A 17,899-nucleotide genomic window follows, 5' to 3' on the forward strand; every position below is an offset into this window, starting at 1 on the left:
AGTTAGTTATTAAAAAATGGGGCCTTCGAAGATCCAATCAAGCAAATCCACAAAATTTCCGGAAAGCCATTTTATAAAATTACTATTTTAAAAAGCTATTGGATAATGCGAGTAGTTACTGTGTTTAGATTGTAGCAACTGCACAATTCAATGTTTCTATTACAGGTGCATAATTCTGATTAATCTTTAAAAGCCACTTAATAAGAACTAAAGGGACACGTTCGAAAAGAAGGAAAAAAAGGGGCAGAAAAGACGTGCACTAATAGTGATTATTCGTGAAATAAACTACGACGAGTTTATATAAATTAGATTAAATGGATAATGGATGAAGGGCGTACTGGTTGCGGAAGTAGCGTGCACTTCAAAGAAAGCCCTCAACTTAACAAGACGTCGGTGCGAATACTGGTCTTTCAAATGACAAAATGTTCTTTCTTCATCTACACTGCTCCGTTTACACTGCTCATCCTTAACCTGGCTATGTCTGACCTGATAGTGGGCATCATTTCTGAGCCATTGTCCGTGTGGACGCACTATAGGGAAGCCATGGGGTGGAGCCTCCCCATGACATGGCTGAGCCAAACAGCTTTCTTCCTTTGCTGCACAGCATCTATTCTAAGCCTGGCCGTCCTCACATCTGACCGCTACCTCGCTATCGCATACCCTATATGGTACCGCTCCAACGTTAGCTTTAAACGAGTTGGCATTGCTTCTTTCTTCATTTGGGTCCTCTCAGCAGCGTTTACCAGTATTTATTACTATATTGGCTTTGTAGCATATGCATTTATCTTCGCTAACATCGCGGTGTTTTGCACGATATTTATCGTGATCTTTGCGTACACGCGAATCTTTTACGTTATCAGGGATTACGTGGATAACCAAGCCAATCTCCATGCTGGGAAACCAAAATCATCAAGACGTACAAGGTAAACGAGGCTCGATTCCACAATGTACGTGCTGTATCAAGATTCACGATAAGAGCCTTTCTTATAAGGGTTCTAAGGCATTACGCATCACACTAACAAAATAATAGTTTGCAGCTATCTGAGCCTCGACTTATTTTTAAAATTTGGGAAGATTTCACATAGCTGTCAACTCACCCGCATTAGGCGGGTGTCACAAGATTTTGGACCCCATCACAAGCCTAATTTTTGTGAGAATGTTCACACATTCTATAAATTCACCCGCATTGGCTTTCTTGGATCTTTTTACATATTTACCGGTATTTCACAAGATTTCTGTTGGGTTGACAGCTATGATCTCAGGCTTGACGTTCTCAATGAGCTTACCGCCCATTGAGAGTCTACTCAATAAATTTGTCATACCACAGTAAGTAAAGTCCTCATGGCCGGAGTGTGAGTTTTTATTTTCACGACAAAACCAGGGCTTGTAATTTGACAGCCATTTTGGAAAATGCCGACGCGAAGGCGAGACGAGCGAGCGGTAAGGGGTACCCCCACCCCCCACACTACGCGTTTTTTTTTTGGTCAACTATCGTTCGTTCCGCTCCTACGCGTCCAAAAAGGTGGCCAAGATGGCCGGCAAATTACTGAGTTTCTTGGGGAATAAAAAAAACTCCTACACCTACGAACAGCATTGAAAACTGTTGTTTTTCTATCTTTCCTAGCTCGGTCAAGTCCTTATAAGGACATTTCATACCATATTTGGCAGAACGCTGCAATCACATTTTGTCGCCCTAGAATTTACCCTGGTTCCAGAGCCTCGAACGTCTCCCTATTAAGTGTCCAGCGAGCTTGCCTCGAACGTCTCCCTATTAAGTGTCCAGCGAGCTTGCGACGAGGCTCGCTGGCCACTAAATAGAGAGACGTTTGAGGCTCTGGAACCAGGGTACCTAGAATTGTGTACGTCGAGGATTTCCGCGTAAACTTGCAGGGATTCGTGTTTAGCACGATTTGGCAGGCCGCCATTTTGAAAAAGGCCCAGTCCCTAGCGTTTTAGAACATCACAGGTTACCCGCGCGCTCGCCCCAGGCTCTCTGCTCTCAAGTCTCTCTGTTTTATTGATTGAAATGCAAAGTCCCTGTTTTCCAGATAATGTTGATGGCGTTCCTCGTGTCCTATGTACCGGCCTCTGTCATGATCTACGTCATGAACTTGTGCGACGCGTGCAGCTGCCTCGTCATCCACTGGTTACGGGACATACAGTTCATCTTCTTGAGACTTCCGAGCTTTCGCCGAGCGCTTACGGCTTTATACCGAAGAAGTCGGGGGTTACTAGAATATGAGTGAGCAGTGCCGTGAGACTTCCGATCTTTCGCCGAGAGCTTGCCGCTTTATACCCAAAATGTCGAGGGTACTCGAGTCCAAGTGAACGGTCACGTGAGACTTCCGAGCTTTCACCGAGGACTTGCCGCTTCACACCTAAGATGACGAGGGTTACCCGAGTCCGAATGAGTGCTGAGTCTTCCGAGCTTTCCCCGAGGATTTGCCGCTTTACACCTAAGATGACGAGGGTTACCAAGTCCGAGTGGGCTGCGCCGTGAGGCTTCCAAGCTGTCACCGATCGCTTGCCACTTTACACCGGAGATGACGAGGGTTATCCGAGTCCGAGTGAGTGGTGACGTTAGGCTTCCGAGCTGTCACCGATCGCTTGTCACTTTAAACCGAAGATGACGAGTGTTACCCGAGTCCGAGTGAATGGTGACGCGAGGCTTCCGAGCTTTTTGCCGGGCGCCTATGCCGCTTTATAAGGGAGATAGAATTGAAGGGGTAGAATTGAAGTTCAAACAATAACACTCTTCAATGAATCCTTGTACTATAATTATATTGACTTGACCTGTATTTTCAAAACACCCTATATTTACAAATGTATGCATAAACATTAGCTGATAATGTAACAATTATTTGGATTACTCTTCCATCACATGTACAGGCCATGCTTCATGTTGTATGTTCGAGATTTCAAGAAATGCTAGAATAAAAATAGAAGCGAAAAAATTCGATTCATTAGAACGCTACTAATTAACTATTTACACGCCTAGATATATCCATGTGTTATTATGACTACTTTATACAGCCGCCATTCGAGGTGTTAGACCGAGAATAGGTGCATCAGGTACTGGTATCGGTAATTCATTGAAATGCTGTTCGACGCCGCGGAACGAACTGAAACATAAAAAGAAACAGATTATCATAAACTTATGAATTTCCCTATGGAGTTTCTGATATACATTACTCTGAACATTTTCTACTGTTTAGTTTATCTTCACAGTTCTCGTGCCATCGTCAAAGATGAACGCGTCTTCATTTGAAAATAAGACAAAATGCAAAAATGCAAAATCTCGGATCTCGGCATTTTCCACAAAAAATATCCTAAGAAATATATAACCGTAGGGGAACAAACATTTATCATTCTGCGATGACACAAATTCTATTGCAATTTATGCGGTGTTGCGTGGCGGATTGCAATTGTAATTTCGATAATTTTCGCGTTGCATTTTCCTCGACACATCGCTGTTATTTCTTGTTATTTCTGCTTAGTCCATGGTCCCCCTGGGGGGGGGGGGGGGGGGGCTCTTCAGGTAAAAGTGATAGGGATGATGATGCAACCCTGAAAAACTTCCCAGAAGCAAACATTTCCCTAAAAAGCGTATCGCCTCTTTTTGTGAACCCCTAAAAATACCATTCCTAATGTAGCAAAGCCTTTTTCTTTAAGATACCCTCTAGAAATACCTGAGGTCCGACCGATTTTGGCCCCTGAAAATACGAGAAGGGCATTCCTATCAGGTCGACATGGGAAGAACCCCCCTCTCCTTTTCCTCCCGGTTTAGGTATAGACTCACCCTGGGTTCTGGCCTGTGCGACTTCATCCGGGACGCCTCGTCTCGCAGCATCTGCTCATAAACCGCGTCTTCCTCCCTGAGAGAAGACGCAACAGGAGTGAGTACACAAGAATCTGGACTTACACGTTATGAGTATCTGGCTTGACTGAGCACTATACAGAAAAGTGGAGTGCCTATGGGGAGTTTTGGTAATGGGTAAAGAATATAATTTTTACTTGAACAGATGTGGTCAAAAATAGCATGTGAACGATCTTAAAGCCGCATTGTCACCAGTTTACTCCCGGTCGATTACGTATCAATCTACGATGTTTTCTGACGGAAAATGCGAAAAATATTTCAAAATAGTGAAAGCAGTGTGTCTATTGAAAGTTTCTTTGAGGATGTGATTGATAATATAGAGCGGATGGCCTGTTAAACAGCGCGGATTTAAATAGATTTAACGTCTTTAATTGTGTTTAAATAGATTTAACGTCTTTAATTTAATTGTCTTTAACGGTTGAAGTTTCCGTCGGACCTCCGGAAGTAAACTGGTGACAATGCGGCTTTAACAGAGGGCTTGCTGGTATTCACATTTTTTCCGACTTACCGTGCAAGCATTTTTTTTTTCTAAACCGAGTAAGTTAGAGATGTTTTTTTCCCAATTGGTAGCATACACAACAAAATTTAGGGTTAATTCCGTTAAACGGAAGTTAGGCTAAGTTCAAACGTCGTATTATCTATGAGCCGTATTCAATGCAAATACAAGCAAATAAAGATAAAACAATCGACGCGATTCATTTACATGTAATTACATTTTGTATTTGCAACTTAACCTTAGAGATGTTATTTTCCCAATTTCTAGCTTATAAGACTTGAAGCGCTTGCGCATTTCTGCTAGGGTTCTAAAACATGACAAAAAGGGGAAACATCGCAGAAACGTGTGCACCTGCGGGGATGCAAGGCAAAATGGAGGAGTTTTAAAAACGAGCAAATAATATCAGCCATAATTACTTTTGTCTGTCGAACTCTTCTTGCTCACGCATGGCTGCTTCCAAGTCCCTCTCGCGTCTCGCCTCGATCTTTGAAAAACAGACAAATATAAAGACATAAAATACCATCCAATCGACGACAGCACTTACTCGCTTAGGGATCTCGTGGAGTTCATAAAAGTCCAAAAATCCTAGATAAATCCTTTTTTTTTTTTGGTAATGACCCTCCACATATAGACAGAACTTGACTCCATATAATATCTTATATTTTGGCACAATATATACCTGGGCCCTCATCTGTATATCCGCGTCTCTGCGTTTCTTGTCCTCCTCGAGCCTCTCCCGTGCTGTCATGCGCTGGACCTCCTCCAGCTCCCGGAGCAACTCTTCTCGGCTCTCAATAGACTCCTCCTGGCGTTGCCGTAACCTGGACATCTTGTCGTCCAGCTGCCGTTTACGCTCGGCGAGCACCTGGCAAAACCCAACAACATTCACATGAACATGCCCTGGGACTAGGAGAGACCAATCACGCCGCTATTTCACGCCCGCACACAATACCGAGTTGCGCAAAGAACCCCCCCCCCCTCCCCCAACCACCACCAAAAGTGTTTTTTTTTGTAAAAAAGTATTTTCTAACGTCTGGAAAACGTCAATAAAAGACACCAAAGGGGTGTGGATCTTTTCTGGGAACACAAATTTCTTTATTCGTTACTAAAGGACGTATAAACGTTTTAAGGTTAAAATGCAACTGCAAGGGCTAGGGCATTGAATGTCTAACAACTCAAATGATGCAATGGGGAACATAACATGGGGTACAACTCGAGAAGATAAGATTACCTCAGCCATCAAGCGCTCTCTCGCCAATCTCTCCCGTTCCCATTCCGCCTCTCGTTTGGACCACATCCGTGCTGCTTCATCCCTGTGGATCAGAGTTAACATTAGCTAGGTTAATTAAATGGGATGACTGTATACTCTATGCCACATTCCTGTTGATCAGAGTTCGCATCAGGCAGGCTAAATAGGATGGCTGTATACCCTATGCCGCATTCCTGTGGATTAGTTCGCATCAGGTAGGTTAAATGGGATGACTGTATAATTATTAATGTCAATGTTGGATACAAGCCGCGTTGGGACGGAAAAGGGACTCTTCAGTGTACAAAAAGGGACTCTTCAATGTACAAAAATGGACTCTTCAATGTACAAAAAGGGACTCTTCAATGTACAAAAAGGGACTCTTCAGTGTACAAAAAGGGACTCTTCAGTGTACAAAAAGGGACTCTTCAATGTTCAAAAAGGTTTCCTGTAATGGGAGGTGCATTGGGAGGGCTTTGTTTGCTCTTTCGAGGATGCAATCTGCGAGAAGAGTGTTTGCTCTGTATTCGAGAGAACAATCGATGGGGGGGGGGGGGGGGGGGGTTGTTTCGCATTCATAACCTATCTACGTTAAAGGTGTTGCTTTGCATTCGAGGGCACAAACAACGGGGAGAGTGTTCGCTCTTCATTTAAGGGGGCAACCTACGGAGAGAGTGTTTGTTCTGCATTAAAGGGGGTAATCTACGGGAAGGGTGTGTTCGCTTTGCATTAGAGAGGGTAATCTACGGGAAGGGTGTGTTCGCTCTACATTCGAGAGGGTAATTTATGGGAAGGATGTGTTCGCTCTGCATTAGAGAGGGTAATCTACGGGAAAGATGTGTTCGCTTTGCATTCGAGGGGTTAATCGATGGGAAGAGTGTTATTTGTTCTCTATTAGAGGGTGCCCTGCTCTCGTATCGTCTATAGGGCCTTTAGCTGCGGATAGGGTGCGCCTTCTACCTGTACAACATGTCAAGTTCGGCTTCACGCTCCCGCTCAAGTTTCAGCTGATCTGCGACGACCTGAACAATAAACAAAGTATGAGGCACACGTAACAAAGTACACTCAGTCTCCCGACCCCAGTAAAAGGCACACGCGACAAAGTACACTCAGTCTCCCGACCCCAGTATAAGTCTTGTAATATGGTTTGTAAAGCTCAATTGAAGATTGTGACACGTTAAAACGGCTACGTGTCACATGTACGTTTTTTTCCCCTTACAGCTCGCCTAAAAATAAGTCACACGCGCGGTTTTTACGCGACAACCTCTTTGCAACTTACTTTTCTTTTTTTTTTTTCTCAAACTCACACGGAAAGTAGAACTCGCTTCTTTTTTCGCAACAAACTTCTTTAAGTCGCAGGAAAAACTTTACGTGAGATGTGGCACGTGCGACTTGCAATGTTTTATTTTTTGCGCGCGTCGCAAAGTGTTGTGGGAAGCTGTGGAGAAGGTATGATGCGACCAAAAGTGTACGCGTGTAACATGGCCTTACACGCGCATGCGCACGAACCTGTCGCATGTACTCCGCGTCCGCTTTCGCTTTCTCCCTCCGCGATGTCATAATTTCTTTGTCCTTGTTTTCCTGAGGAATAACAGCGAAGACACACAAGCAGAGTCAACAACGAGGGCAGCAACAACAGTATCAATGTCAACAACAACGGCAAAAATAACGATGATGAGACAAACAACGACAACGATAACAAAAACATCAATGAAAACAACAATACAAACAACGGCAACAGCGATGATGAAAACAAAACAACAATAATAACAGCAGCGACAACAATCAATACCTCTTTCGCCATGGCTTCTAAAATTTTCAAATCAAGTTCCTGGGATAAGAGATAAAGAAAGCAGTATATGCAACAAGCTAAACAAGGCAAAATTCAAATAAACCTGTATTCGTGATAAAACAAACAAACAAATATTCAGCCATATAGGATATTCAAAATTATGAGGTATGATAATACAATAACCAGAACTTTATGTATCACAATTCTTGACCTACAATGAAATGTGTTTACATAATTATAACTCACTTACCAGAGCTTGCTGTATCTCCTGACTTTTCCTCATCATCTGCGCTTTGTGTTGTCTTAGCAAAACTCGTCTGAAATGAGGTTTCAAACTTCAAACAAATTCACCTACTTGCCTTTACACAAACGTGCACTTAAAACAGCCAAGTACAAAGTGATAATGCATCCATTTCAATCGGCTGATTTAGGAAAACCAATGCAATATTTTCGATTGAATTTTGAAAATAAAGTATAAAACTTTGTTTTTAGATGGTTATTTCGAGATTTTAGCACAATATGTGGCTTCCAACATTAAATGAAAACAATAACAAAGATGTGGCTGACAAAGTCTCTTTAACCTGCCTCCTGTGACACATACAGAGATTTGCACGCGACTTTACCCGAATTCCCGCTTCCTGCGAGCTTCCTCCAAGGCTCTCCGTTGCTCCTCCTATAAGACGAATATCACTCTTTGAGTGCTTATTATAATCATCGCAGTTCAAGTAAGGTAAACCTCTCTTTTACGGAGACACCAATTTGTAACAAATAAACCCAGAGAAAAGACAGCTTCCACTAGGAAATCACGTGACTTTTTGGTTGTCAAACTCGCGCGCTCCGGCTTTTAACGGAAAATTAACAACAACAAAAAGCAATTTCAGCGCTTACGAATTAGCCAGAAAGTTTTTTTTTTACGTTTATCTTTTGTTTGGTTTAGGGACATACCCCCGTCCCCAAGATTTTTTGTGTGGAAGCTTTACTAATACACTGCAAGTATTTGGCTTTAAAGGCGTGAACCCCCTGGTCTCTAATTCGCCCGATAAAGAGCAATATTACTTAAAATTGAAAGAAGTGTGCACAAAGGTTTATCTAGATTATTGAACCTTTCTGACTCATGGTCGAGAAGGGGGCTGCGTTCACAATGCCAACAGAGCTGGCTCAGAGAACCGGACCTTTTTCTCCCTGGCCCCCTCTGCATACGACCCTGACTATTGGGTAACTCGTCATCGGTGGCTTATTGGGAGATAATAAATACAAGGGGCTGTCCGCTGACCAGTGTCGAGGGTTGACTGCGCACAAGAGAGATCATCAGGAACCCCCGCCAGCTACCAGAGAGGCTCTAAGATTTATTTGTCTACTCTAAAGAGCCTTTTTTATAGGGCCTTTTCAACGGGGGGATGGGGAGAGCAACTGAAAACTCATAAATATATATATATATATATATATATATATATATATATAAAATGATGGTTGAAGGCTTTCATAGAAAGTGCTCAATACTCGAGAGTAGAGCGGTGTATAGTGTTGGTTTGAGAAAAATACAAACTACATAGGTTTCCCTACAGGTCTGTTTCGTGGTTGCCCACTCATCAGGGGATGAGTATTTTTCTCAAACCAACACTATATATATATATATATATATATATATATATATATATATATATATATATATATATATATATATATATATATATATATATATATATATATGTGTAAAAGCGGGACATGCTTATTTGAATATCTGCCAAGCCAAAGAGCTGCAAAACTATAATAAGTGCAAGGTGGGGAAAAAGGGAAAAAATGCAGTACTTTTCAGATCGTTGGCATTATAGAAGCTGCAAAGAAGGGCTTCACTTACCGCCTGCTCTATTCTTTGCTGCTCAGCTATCAACATTTCTTGCTCTTTTTTTAACATCACTGCCTATATAACAAACAATTAATATCGTCCCTAATAAACAGGAACTTAAATTTCATCTTATGTATATACTGTACATATTCCATTTTTGGTGGCCTATAAAGCCTATGGAGGCCAGTTAAGCACGTAAAAAATAAGGGTTTTACCTTCAAAATGACATAAAAATGTGTTAGTTACTGATTTGAGTTTTGTTTTGTGACATTGTTAGGCAATGATGGTTAGAAACCTTCAAATGGTATGTATTTTATAGTTCTAATACATACTTCCTCCTCCCTCAGTTTAAGTTCCTCCATTTGCCCTCGTAGCTGCTCTGCTATTACTTTTTCTCCTCTAGAAAGGGAAGAAACAAATGTTATTGATATTAACAGCACCAAAATGAAAGACAATGTATTAATAGTAAAGTAGTAAAATGTTGTAATTTCTCTAAAAAATTCAGAAGGCTTACCTCCTTCTTGCCTCTTCTTTTTCATGTTCTTTTTGTACTGCTAGCAAACGATCTCTCTCCATTACTGCATTTATTCTATAATGCAGAAAACATGCTCAAGTTTGATGCCTTATGAACAGGTTCATAAAACATACTGTCCTAAATATTTTACCGGACAGAAAAACTTTAGCTTTGGTGTTTGACGCAACATTCCTCTCCCAAACAACAACAACATTAAAAGATTTTTAGGGTGAAAGTGGGTAGATAGGGGCAGGAGAGCGGAAGGCGCAGGTGCATGAGGGACCTATACACCCAGACAACTAACAAACAGGGGCCGTGTTAGAAAGCAGGTTAACACTAACCCAGGAATGAGTGCCCTTTTTCTCCAATCAAATGTCAAGATAGCTGTATAAATCCCTGTGTTAGCGCTAACATGCTTTCTAGGAATTGGCCCCAGCAGTCTCATTAAATATTCTTATTGTTCTTTTGAAGAATTTACTTGTTCTTATTGAAGAATCACCTTCTGTATACTATAACTATGCCACCCCCATCATTTGGCAACATGCCTAAAAAAGTCATATTTGGCAACATGCCTAAAGTAGTCATATTTGGGAGTTAGACAAGCATCAGATCAAGAAAATACCATACCTTCTATCTTCTTCCCTGGCAGTTTTCAGATTCTACAAGGTTAAACATTATTTGAAATGAGTAAGAATAAGAAAATGTGCTAAAAAAAACAAATCCTATAAAGTGATTGAAAAATCAATAATAATTTATAATTAAAGAAGGCTTATTTACCTCTGCTTTGTCAACAACTTGCTCTCCCCAGCTCTCAACCACATGCTCTTTAAATTGTTCTGATTCAATCTAAACATCAGAAATTACAAAATCAAAATCATTACACACTGGGGTGCCCTGCTTTTTCAACAACTTGCTCTCCCCAGCTCTCAACCACATGCTCTTTAAATTGTTCTGATTCAATCTAAACATCAGAAATTACAAAATCAAAATCATTACACACTGGGGTGCCCAGAGTACTGTATACATATTGTTATATATGAGCTTTGCTAAGAAGAAAAATGTTCTGTTGAATAGGCAAAATAAACCCTTTCCCCCACTAAAAACGTTGTATCCTCTGACTTTACAATGCTGGTTTGTTTGTTTGGTTCAATTTTTTAGCAAAAAAATATATAGTAACACACATTGGAGAACGACCATCAGAACAAAGACATAAAGGCAATGGTACTGGCGCACCTGTCGTAGTTCAGGAGCATTCTGTTTCCAGTGTTCATAGAGTTTCTGTTGTGCCAGCTGTAATTACAAAAGAGAAAGATTGTTAAAATTTTGTGTTTGAAGGTGCATTGTTAGAATAAATGCTCAAACAAGACGTTGAAACACTGTGAGGTCATCTATTGATTATTAGGGGACAAACACATACATAAGATCTACTTATAAAACGTTAGGCTGTATAGCCAAATTTGTTGTTGTGCAACCTCATCTTTTTCTTGTTTGGAGATAGTCAATCAACTGTCTAAACCAATGAATAGCTTTGTTTTCACTGTCACATCATAAACCATTTGACTTCACACAGCAAGAGAAGTGATTGGTCATGGTGGTACAATTGACAGGCTATCCCCAGACAAGAAATGGATTTCTATTCTCAGCGTTAGCGCAACAACAAATTTGGCTATAAACCTTTAATGTGAAGGGTGTGACTTTAACAAAAGTTTAAAAAAAAATACATGGAGATAAGTAACACCATTATATGGCTAGTGTGGATCCAAAGTAGTTAGAAACCTTGAGCTACATTACATATCATTTAATCACACCTCTTTTCGCCTTGTCTCTTTTCCAGACTTTAGCTCTTCAGCCCTGTAAATAGGAAAAAGGTACAGTTATATAGCTTCTCAAGCAAAGTACTTTTGTTATGAAAGATCTTATACCTATCCCTCATCTGTATCAACTTTCCTGACTCTCCCAGTCTGGCATCCCTTAATTGTTCCTGGAAAATAAAGTAACACAACAAAAGTAACAAAAATACTTTAATTTACTTGGGACACTCTTAGAGCAGTTAGTAAAATACTACCTCATACTCCGTTTTTTCCTGCAGTAGCAGCTCAGCAAGTTTCTTCCTCCGTTCTTCTAGTTTCTCTTTTCTGTGGTCTTTCTTGTATAATGTATCGAGGGCACTCATACTGTGAATTCAAGAAAGAAAACAAATCTTTATTCCTTTGCCCAAAACCTGCTGGGTGTGAACAGGATGCAAGCTAGGAGGGCAATGATGTAAACCTTGACTGCTAGACACTTAATATGTTACTCCCTTAAGTTGCACTGAAATTACCAAGCACAGGCTACAAGGGAAACCGAGAGGACAAAAATGACGGAGTTTGGGATGTTTGCAATTTAAGAAATGACTGGACGGAGCTATAACTAGAAAGAAATTGGATTTTTTTCCTTCAATTTCATTAACTTAGAAGCTTACATGGTCAAATAGTATCCAATCAGATATGGAAAACACAACAAACTCTTGATAAAAAAACATCAAAATTTAAAACTTAATATTTATTTCAAACTCATAATAAAAAAAAAGAATTGTCACACTTTACAGTTGGGCTAAAATGATAGAACAACCCTAAAAGATATTATCAATTCCTTGATTTTAAATTAATATTTCAAACTCATAATAATAAAAAAAAAAGAAATTGTCACACTTCATGGCTGGGCTAAAATGATAGAACAACCCTAAAAGATATTTATCAATTCCTTGATTTAAAAAAGGTAAAAGATATGAGTACATGGGAGTACCCCCACTTCCCTTGGCTGGACTCTAATCAGCACTCACCACCCAACCCTGTTTAAAGTGGCAATTGCACCTATTTACTGTACTTCTGGACAATAGTGTAACAATCTCTGATGATTTTTAATGGAAAACATGAAAAAAATCAAAAAAGCAGTAAGTCTATCATAAGTTTCTTTAATTTAATGCGACTGACAATTTAGGACGGATTGCCTGTTGAATGTGTAGATTCTAATAGATTATTTTGGCTTTTGTAGGTTAAGGTTTCCATTGGTGCGCTGGAAGTAAACTTGTGCAAATGCTTTTTTTAGCGGGGTTTTTCCTGAATGCATGCAAATGATAAAGTAATCTCAGCAAGCCTCCATATGAATTAAGCAGTCACTGTTGAGCATTGAACATGTGCCATTATTAGCCCATATGTCTTTTTAAAATGGATTATGTCAGTATTTGCAAGGAAAACTTTAAAAATTTTAAAAATTGGCTTTAAATTCCTATCAAGATTTGCTATTCTTGAACAATTTTATGCGATTATAAGAGTTGATATCGAAATAGTTATAAAAACTAAACATATTAGATGCATAAAGTCAGTTGCTCACAGGTTTTGTGCACCGAGATAATCTATTTGGACAAAATCAAGTAAGAAAATTGAACTGATTTTTTAGTGTATCTGCCTCAAAGTTAGAGCAAAATTAAAGTTCAAGTTTTACTGAAAATTGTATTAATACTTTTCAGTTTTCATTACCTACCGTATTATTGATCCACTTTTAAATTCGTGATTCTACTGGGACGATCTATCTCAACCTTAATTGTCACTCCAGCCCTTGTTGATTACAAGATTATTTACACTAATACTGTAAACCTAACAATAATAAAACTACACTGTTTATCTCCTTGAAAAATTAAAAAGGAGCTCGAATTTGGTACTATTCGATTTTCTAGTTCATTTGATTACCAAGCTCATTTGATACTATGTTTATTGTACAAACGGACTTTTCCCTCTTCTAAAATTTACCTCTCTTGAAAGCAGGAATCGGACCCCCATGCTCTCTGTTTAGTGGCTTCTATCTCGTTTCTGTGAAAATACTTTGCGTTTCCATCCCAGGCCTGCCTTCGATCTGCTTCATTCTGATTTCTTCTCACCATAAGTCCTTCAGAACGGCTTTTATAATTTTTCATCCAGTATGGTTGTAACGTCGGAAGCGCCATTTTGAAATTTGTTTGGGTCTCGAACATGGAAACGAGACAAACTCAATTACGCATGCGCACAGGCTTTTATCTCATTGGCAAGGGTTTATATATTGTTTTGTATGAGTTGTTATTTCATCTGCCGAAATAGCTCAGTTGGGAGAGCGTCAGACTGAAGATCTGAAGGTCCCTGGTTCAATCCGGAGGGCTCGTAGGGGCCCTGAACAATCCCGGGTTTCGGCATAACTTTTTTTCTCTGGCTTTCCAAATCGGGGAAACCATGTTTTTCAGATGATGAAATTTGGATTAGAGATTTTAGAGTGCATGCCCCTATAAAATAATCGCATTTTGTTAAAAAGTACACAGAAGGAAAAAAAATATTGGGGCCTAGAAGCCACGTGGGCTCTGGGAACGAGATTGTGGGGCTGGTTGCCACTCTAACTCGGGAGGACTGTCAGAGGTGACAAATATGAGACAAACTAGGGCGGTTATACGCTATAAAACACTGGGTAAACGCCTTCATTGAAGGCTAAAGACAAACACTAGTAAGTATTAATGCTTCCAAAATTTCCTGGACCCCCTTAAGGCGGGACTTCACAAAACAATTGTTGTTATTGTTTACATTTTACTTTCGTTTTTTTTACTACTGGCAGCATAATTAGATTATCCTGAACACAGGCTAAAAGACTGGAAAAGGGATACTAGCTTCACTCGTTGTTCCGCCATTTTTTTTTGTTAACATTTTTCTAAGAACTTCTAATTTTCAGTTGAGGCTGGGCCGTTCTTATTTTCAGAGTATTTTAAGGCTGAATATGTTCTTAACGATGTTATTTAATTTTAGTGTGTATAAGAATATAATACCTAATGAATTATTAGGAAGAGAATTACACTAATGCAGATCAATAGCAATAGTAAGATTGTTACTATGAGCACAATTTGACTAAAAAAGAAAAACAATTCTGTTAATCTGAGCCTCGGCATGTTGTTAGCATGCTTTTAAAATGTGGTGAAATTTCAGGCTGGACGTTATTATAAAAAATGGTTCTTATAAAAAAAATAGTGTATCACACGGCTAGAGACTGGAGGTGTTATTTTAACGTAATCGTAATCAAAAATTTTCGGTTCGACCGCCTACACGTTGGTTTTCGGATTAAAAAAGTTTGCGAATCAGCCCGCGTAATCGTCGTATCCGTGTGGACGCGTAGCCGTATCCGCAACGATTATGGATACGTGTGATGGAGGGAAAGGGGGAAGCGGTGATGCGGTTGTGTTAGTGCGGTTTTTCGATTTTGGCCGTTTTTTTCTTTTTTTTTTTTGAGGGGGGGGGGGGGGGTGCAGTTTTGAAGTTTCCCACTTTCTTACAGTAAAACAAAAGCCGTTTTACGGTCTTTCGCAAAACTCTGATGTAGTTAACTTTACGGTAACCAGCGCTTACAGCTGTACAGAGCAGTTACCTAAAGCGTCTTTTCTCTCTCTTTCTTTCGTCTGCACGCGTACGCTTTCGGTCTCGATCCCTGTCGCCCATGTCGTCGTCCTCGAGGGTGAAGTTGATGCCTTGTAACATGGGAATCAGACCAGTGTTATTTTGGTTCCTTATTTCGCAGTTCTTTTTTCCTCTGTTTCCTTATTCGCTCAGTTCCTATCAAATCCGGGGGTGGGGGTACTTACATGACACATTTTAATTCGATTTGAAACAGTATTTGGGCATATCAGTATAGCGTATGTTATTTTACAATAATCAATTATTGCCTGTCATCTACCTCCATGTTGCCCTGTATGCGTTAGCCTCGTCCCCAGGCTACTCCCTTGCTGTCAGCTCCATGATGCTTTGCGCGCAGACTTACACTTTACAATATGGCGGACGCTTCATGAGATCAGAAAGGGCCAGTGACGTCATAGCTCGGTAGAGCGTGATAGGCCCGCCGAGGAGCGTATACGTAATCCTTTTCGTGTGTTTGCGCCTCAGGGGTTCTTTTATTTTCTGTCCGTCATGCGTTCCCTACAGAGCATTTGCATTTCACGATCGGCACTCTTCTCATCTTAAACAAACTAAACCAACATGTTGGTTGAGTTTGCGATCCTCGCTGCATCTCTCTTCATCTTCTACCATCTGTTCTTGGAGTTCAGAGGAAGCAACTTGCCGCCCGGTCCGCGTCCTCTCCCACTCATCGGTAACTTGAATTTACTAAGCAAGCAAATGCACTTAAGCTTTACCGAGCTCGAGAAGACATACGGCAAGGTCTACCGGCTCTACCTTGGCCACAAACTTGCGATAGTGCTCAGCGGAGATGCTATAAAAGAGGCTCTAGTTCGGCAACCGAGAAATTTTGCAGGAAGGCCCGTTCTGAATCCACAGTTAAAAAGTGCGCTAAACCGAGGTCCAGGTCTTACGGTGATGGATTATGGCGAAACATGGAAGTTGTTTCGCAAACTTGGGCATTCGACCATTAAAGTTTATGGCGAGAATCGATTGCAAGACGTGATTAAAGATGAAGTGTTGGAGCTCTGTAACCGCCTGGAGTCCTCCGCAGGCAAGCCTTTTGATATCACTCAACAGTTCGGCATCGCTGTTACTAACGTGATTTGTACGAAGCTGTTTGGAACGCGCTATCAGATAGACGACCCTGAATTCCTCCGAGTTTATGAGATCCACGATAAACTGTCTCGTATAGGATTCGGCGGAAACTTGGTCACCAATATTTTTCCTTCCCTCGCTTCTATACTTCCTTTTAGCGAAAAGCAGAGGGATCTGATACAGATCGGCCAAGAGAGATATGAAATCCTAGAGAGGAAATACCAAGAGCACGTGAAGACCTTCGACCCTGAAAATATTCGTGATTACACGGACGCTCTGCTAAAAGCCAAACAAGACGCGGAGCAGGAGGACAAGTCCAGCAAGGAACACTTGCAGGAAAGCACCATCATAATGGCAGGGCTCGCCACCCTGTTCATTGCCGGGTCCGAGACCACCTCAACCACCCTGGGATGGGCTGTCATCTACCTTCTGCACAACCCAGACGTCCAGGAACGCCTGCACAAGGAGATCGATGACGTCATCGGTCGGGACGCCTTTCCTCAGCTTTCTAAAAGAAAAGAGCTCCCAGTGCTAGAGGCGTTCACCGCCGAGACCCTCCGCCTTGCGAACTTGGCGCCTTTGGCCATTCCCCACAAGGCCCGCGAGCGGTCCACCTTGCAAGGGTTTGAAATCCCCGAGGGGACCACTGTGTTCGCGAATCTCTGGTCTCTCCACCACGACCCAACCGTCTGGAAGGATCCATTCACCTTCAACCTGGACCGGTTCCTGGACGAAGAAGGGAAATTCAAGGCGCCCGTTGGTGGTACCTTCCTGCCATTTGGTGCCGGTCCGAGGGTGTGTCTAGGAGAGGTTCTGGCTCGCTCTGAGCTGTTCCTATTCCTTTCACGGATGCTGCAGAGGTTCGAGTTTGTTAATCCCCCTGGCTGCGAGCTTCCATCTATGGAGGGGGACCTGGGCGTGGTACTGCACCCCATGCCCTACACTGTGTGCGTCCGATCACGTTAAGACCATGCTTATTCAGTTATGCCTTACACTGTGTGCGTCCGATCACGTTAAGACCATGCTAATTCAGTTATGCCTTACACTGTGTGCGTCCGATCACGTTAAGACCATGCTAATTCAGTTATGCCGTACACTGTGTGCGTCCGATCACGTTAAGACCATGCTAATTCAGTTATGCCCTACACTGTGTGCGTCCGATCACGTTAAGACCATGCTAATTCAGTTATGCCGTACACTGTGTGCGTCCGATCACGTTAAGACCATGCTTATTCAGTTCAATGCTATGTGCAAAAACAGTGTAATCTCTTAAGTTTTTTTTTTTATTAATATAGAGTAAATCCTTAAATAGCTCGTTCCATATGATAAACACTTTACAAAACCAATACATCTAAAAAGAGTACTTTTTTGCCGTGTCTAGGGTACCAGCTGTATTTAGGTTAAACTGTATGCATTCGTCGTTTTTGGTAGAGGAGTTATAATGAACAAAATAATCCCAATCAATGTCTTATCAAGGTTGTTGTTGTATTAGTTCTTCCTTCACACATTCGGTGATTGCCTGTTTTATCCAGACCCCGTTCAAACTGATCTCTTTTTTGCTTGTAGTGATAATAATGCGACTTGCATCCCAT

The 17,899-nt window shown here is 41.2% G+C and overlaps 3 protein-coding genes and 1 non-coding gene across 4 annotated transcripts; 3 read left to right on the forward strand and 1 right to left on the reverse strand.

Moving 5' to 3' along the window:
* Positions 1-403: 403 nt before the first annotated feature.
* LOC116614633 (histamine H2 receptor-like) lies at positions 404-2,295 on the forward strand. The gene is made up of 2 exons (XM_048726292.1): positions 404-923; positions 2,021-2,295. Exons 1-2 carry the CDS (start codon positions 415-417, stop codon positions 2,244-2,246), a joined length of 735 nt encoding a protein of 244 aa, XP_048582249.1. The 5' UTR covers positions 404-414; the 3' UTR covers positions 2,247-2,295.
* Positions 2,296-2,764: 469 nt separating this feature from the next.
* Positions 2,765-13,793, reverse strand: LOC5520436 (trichoplein keratin filament-binding protein). The gene is made up of 20 exons (XM_048726790.1): positions 13,560-13,793; positions 11,837-11,945; positions 11,694-11,752; positions 11,580-11,622; positions 11,005-11,061; positions 10,549-10,617; positions 10,399-10,430; positions 9,772-9,846; positions 9,590-9,656; positions 9,270-9,332; positions 8,035-8,084; positions 7,662-7,728; positions 7,412-7,450; positions 7,129-7,200; positions 6,580-6,641; positions 5,605-5,686; positions 5,053-5,238; positions 4,790-4,857; positions 3,800-3,875; positions 2,765-3,122 (listed from the first exon to the last, which is right to left on the reverse strand). The coding sequence occupies exons 1-20, from the start codon at positions 13,778-13,780 to the stop codon at positions 3,090-3,092; spliced, it is 1,530 nt and encodes a 509-aa protein (XP_048582747.1). The 5' UTR covers positions 13,781-13,793; the 3' UTR covers positions 2,765-3,089.
* An 80-nt stretch (positions 13,794-13,873) lies between these two features.
* Trnaf-gaa lies at positions 13,874-13,975 on the forward strand. The gene has a single exon. It is a non-coding gene; the product is annotated as a tRNA-Phe (tRNA).
* A 1,712-nt stretch (positions 13,976-15,687) lies between these two features.
* LOC5520363 (steroid 17-alpha-hydroxylase/17,20 lyase) lies at positions 15,688-17,778 on the forward strand. Its single transcript, XM_001640220.3, has one exon. It carries the CDS (start codon positions 15,792-15,794, stop codon positions 17,271-17,273), a length of 1,482 nt encoding a protein of 493 aa, XP_001640270.2. The 5' UTR covers positions 15,688-15,791; the 3' UTR covers positions 17,274-17,778.
* The last annotated feature ends 121 nt before the right edge of the window (positions 17,779-17,899 follow it).

The sequence above is a fragment of the Nematostella vectensis genome, chromosome 4, assembly GCF_932526225.1.
Source record: "Nematostella vectensis chromosome 4, jaNemVect1.1, whole genome shotgun sequence".
Classification (NCBI taxonomy): Eukaryota; Metazoa; Cnidaria; class Anthozoa; order Actiniaria; family Edwardsiidae; genus Nematostella; species Nematostella vectensis.

Excerpts from the sequence above, each read along its gene's own strand:
- LOC116614633 (XM_048726292.1), top strand. The coding sequence starts at position 415 with ATGACAAAATGTTCTTTCTTCATCTACACTGCTCCGTTTACACTGCTC. Across the intron at positions 924-2,020 it reads AAATCATCAAGACGTACAAG|ATTGAAATGCAAAGTCCCTG; the intron begins GTAAACGAGGCT and ends TCTGTTTTATTG.
- LOC5520363 (XM_001640220.3), top strand. The coding sequence starts at position 15,792 with ATGTTGGTTGAGTTTGCGATCCTCGCTGCATCTCTCTTCATCTTCTAC.
- LOC5520436 (XM_048726790.1), bottom strand. The coding sequence starts at position 13,780 with ATGTTCGAGACCCAAACAAATTTCAAAATGGCGCTTCCGACGTTACAA. Across the intron at positions 11,946-13,559 it reads GATTCCTGCTTTCAAGAGAG|TATGAGTGCCCTCGATACAT; the intron begins GTAAATTTTAGA and ends TTGAATTCACAG. Across the intron at positions 9,847-10,398 it reads GCCAGGGAAGAAGATAGAAG|AATAAATGCAGTAATGGAGA; the intron begins GTATGGTATTTT and ends TCTGCATTATAG.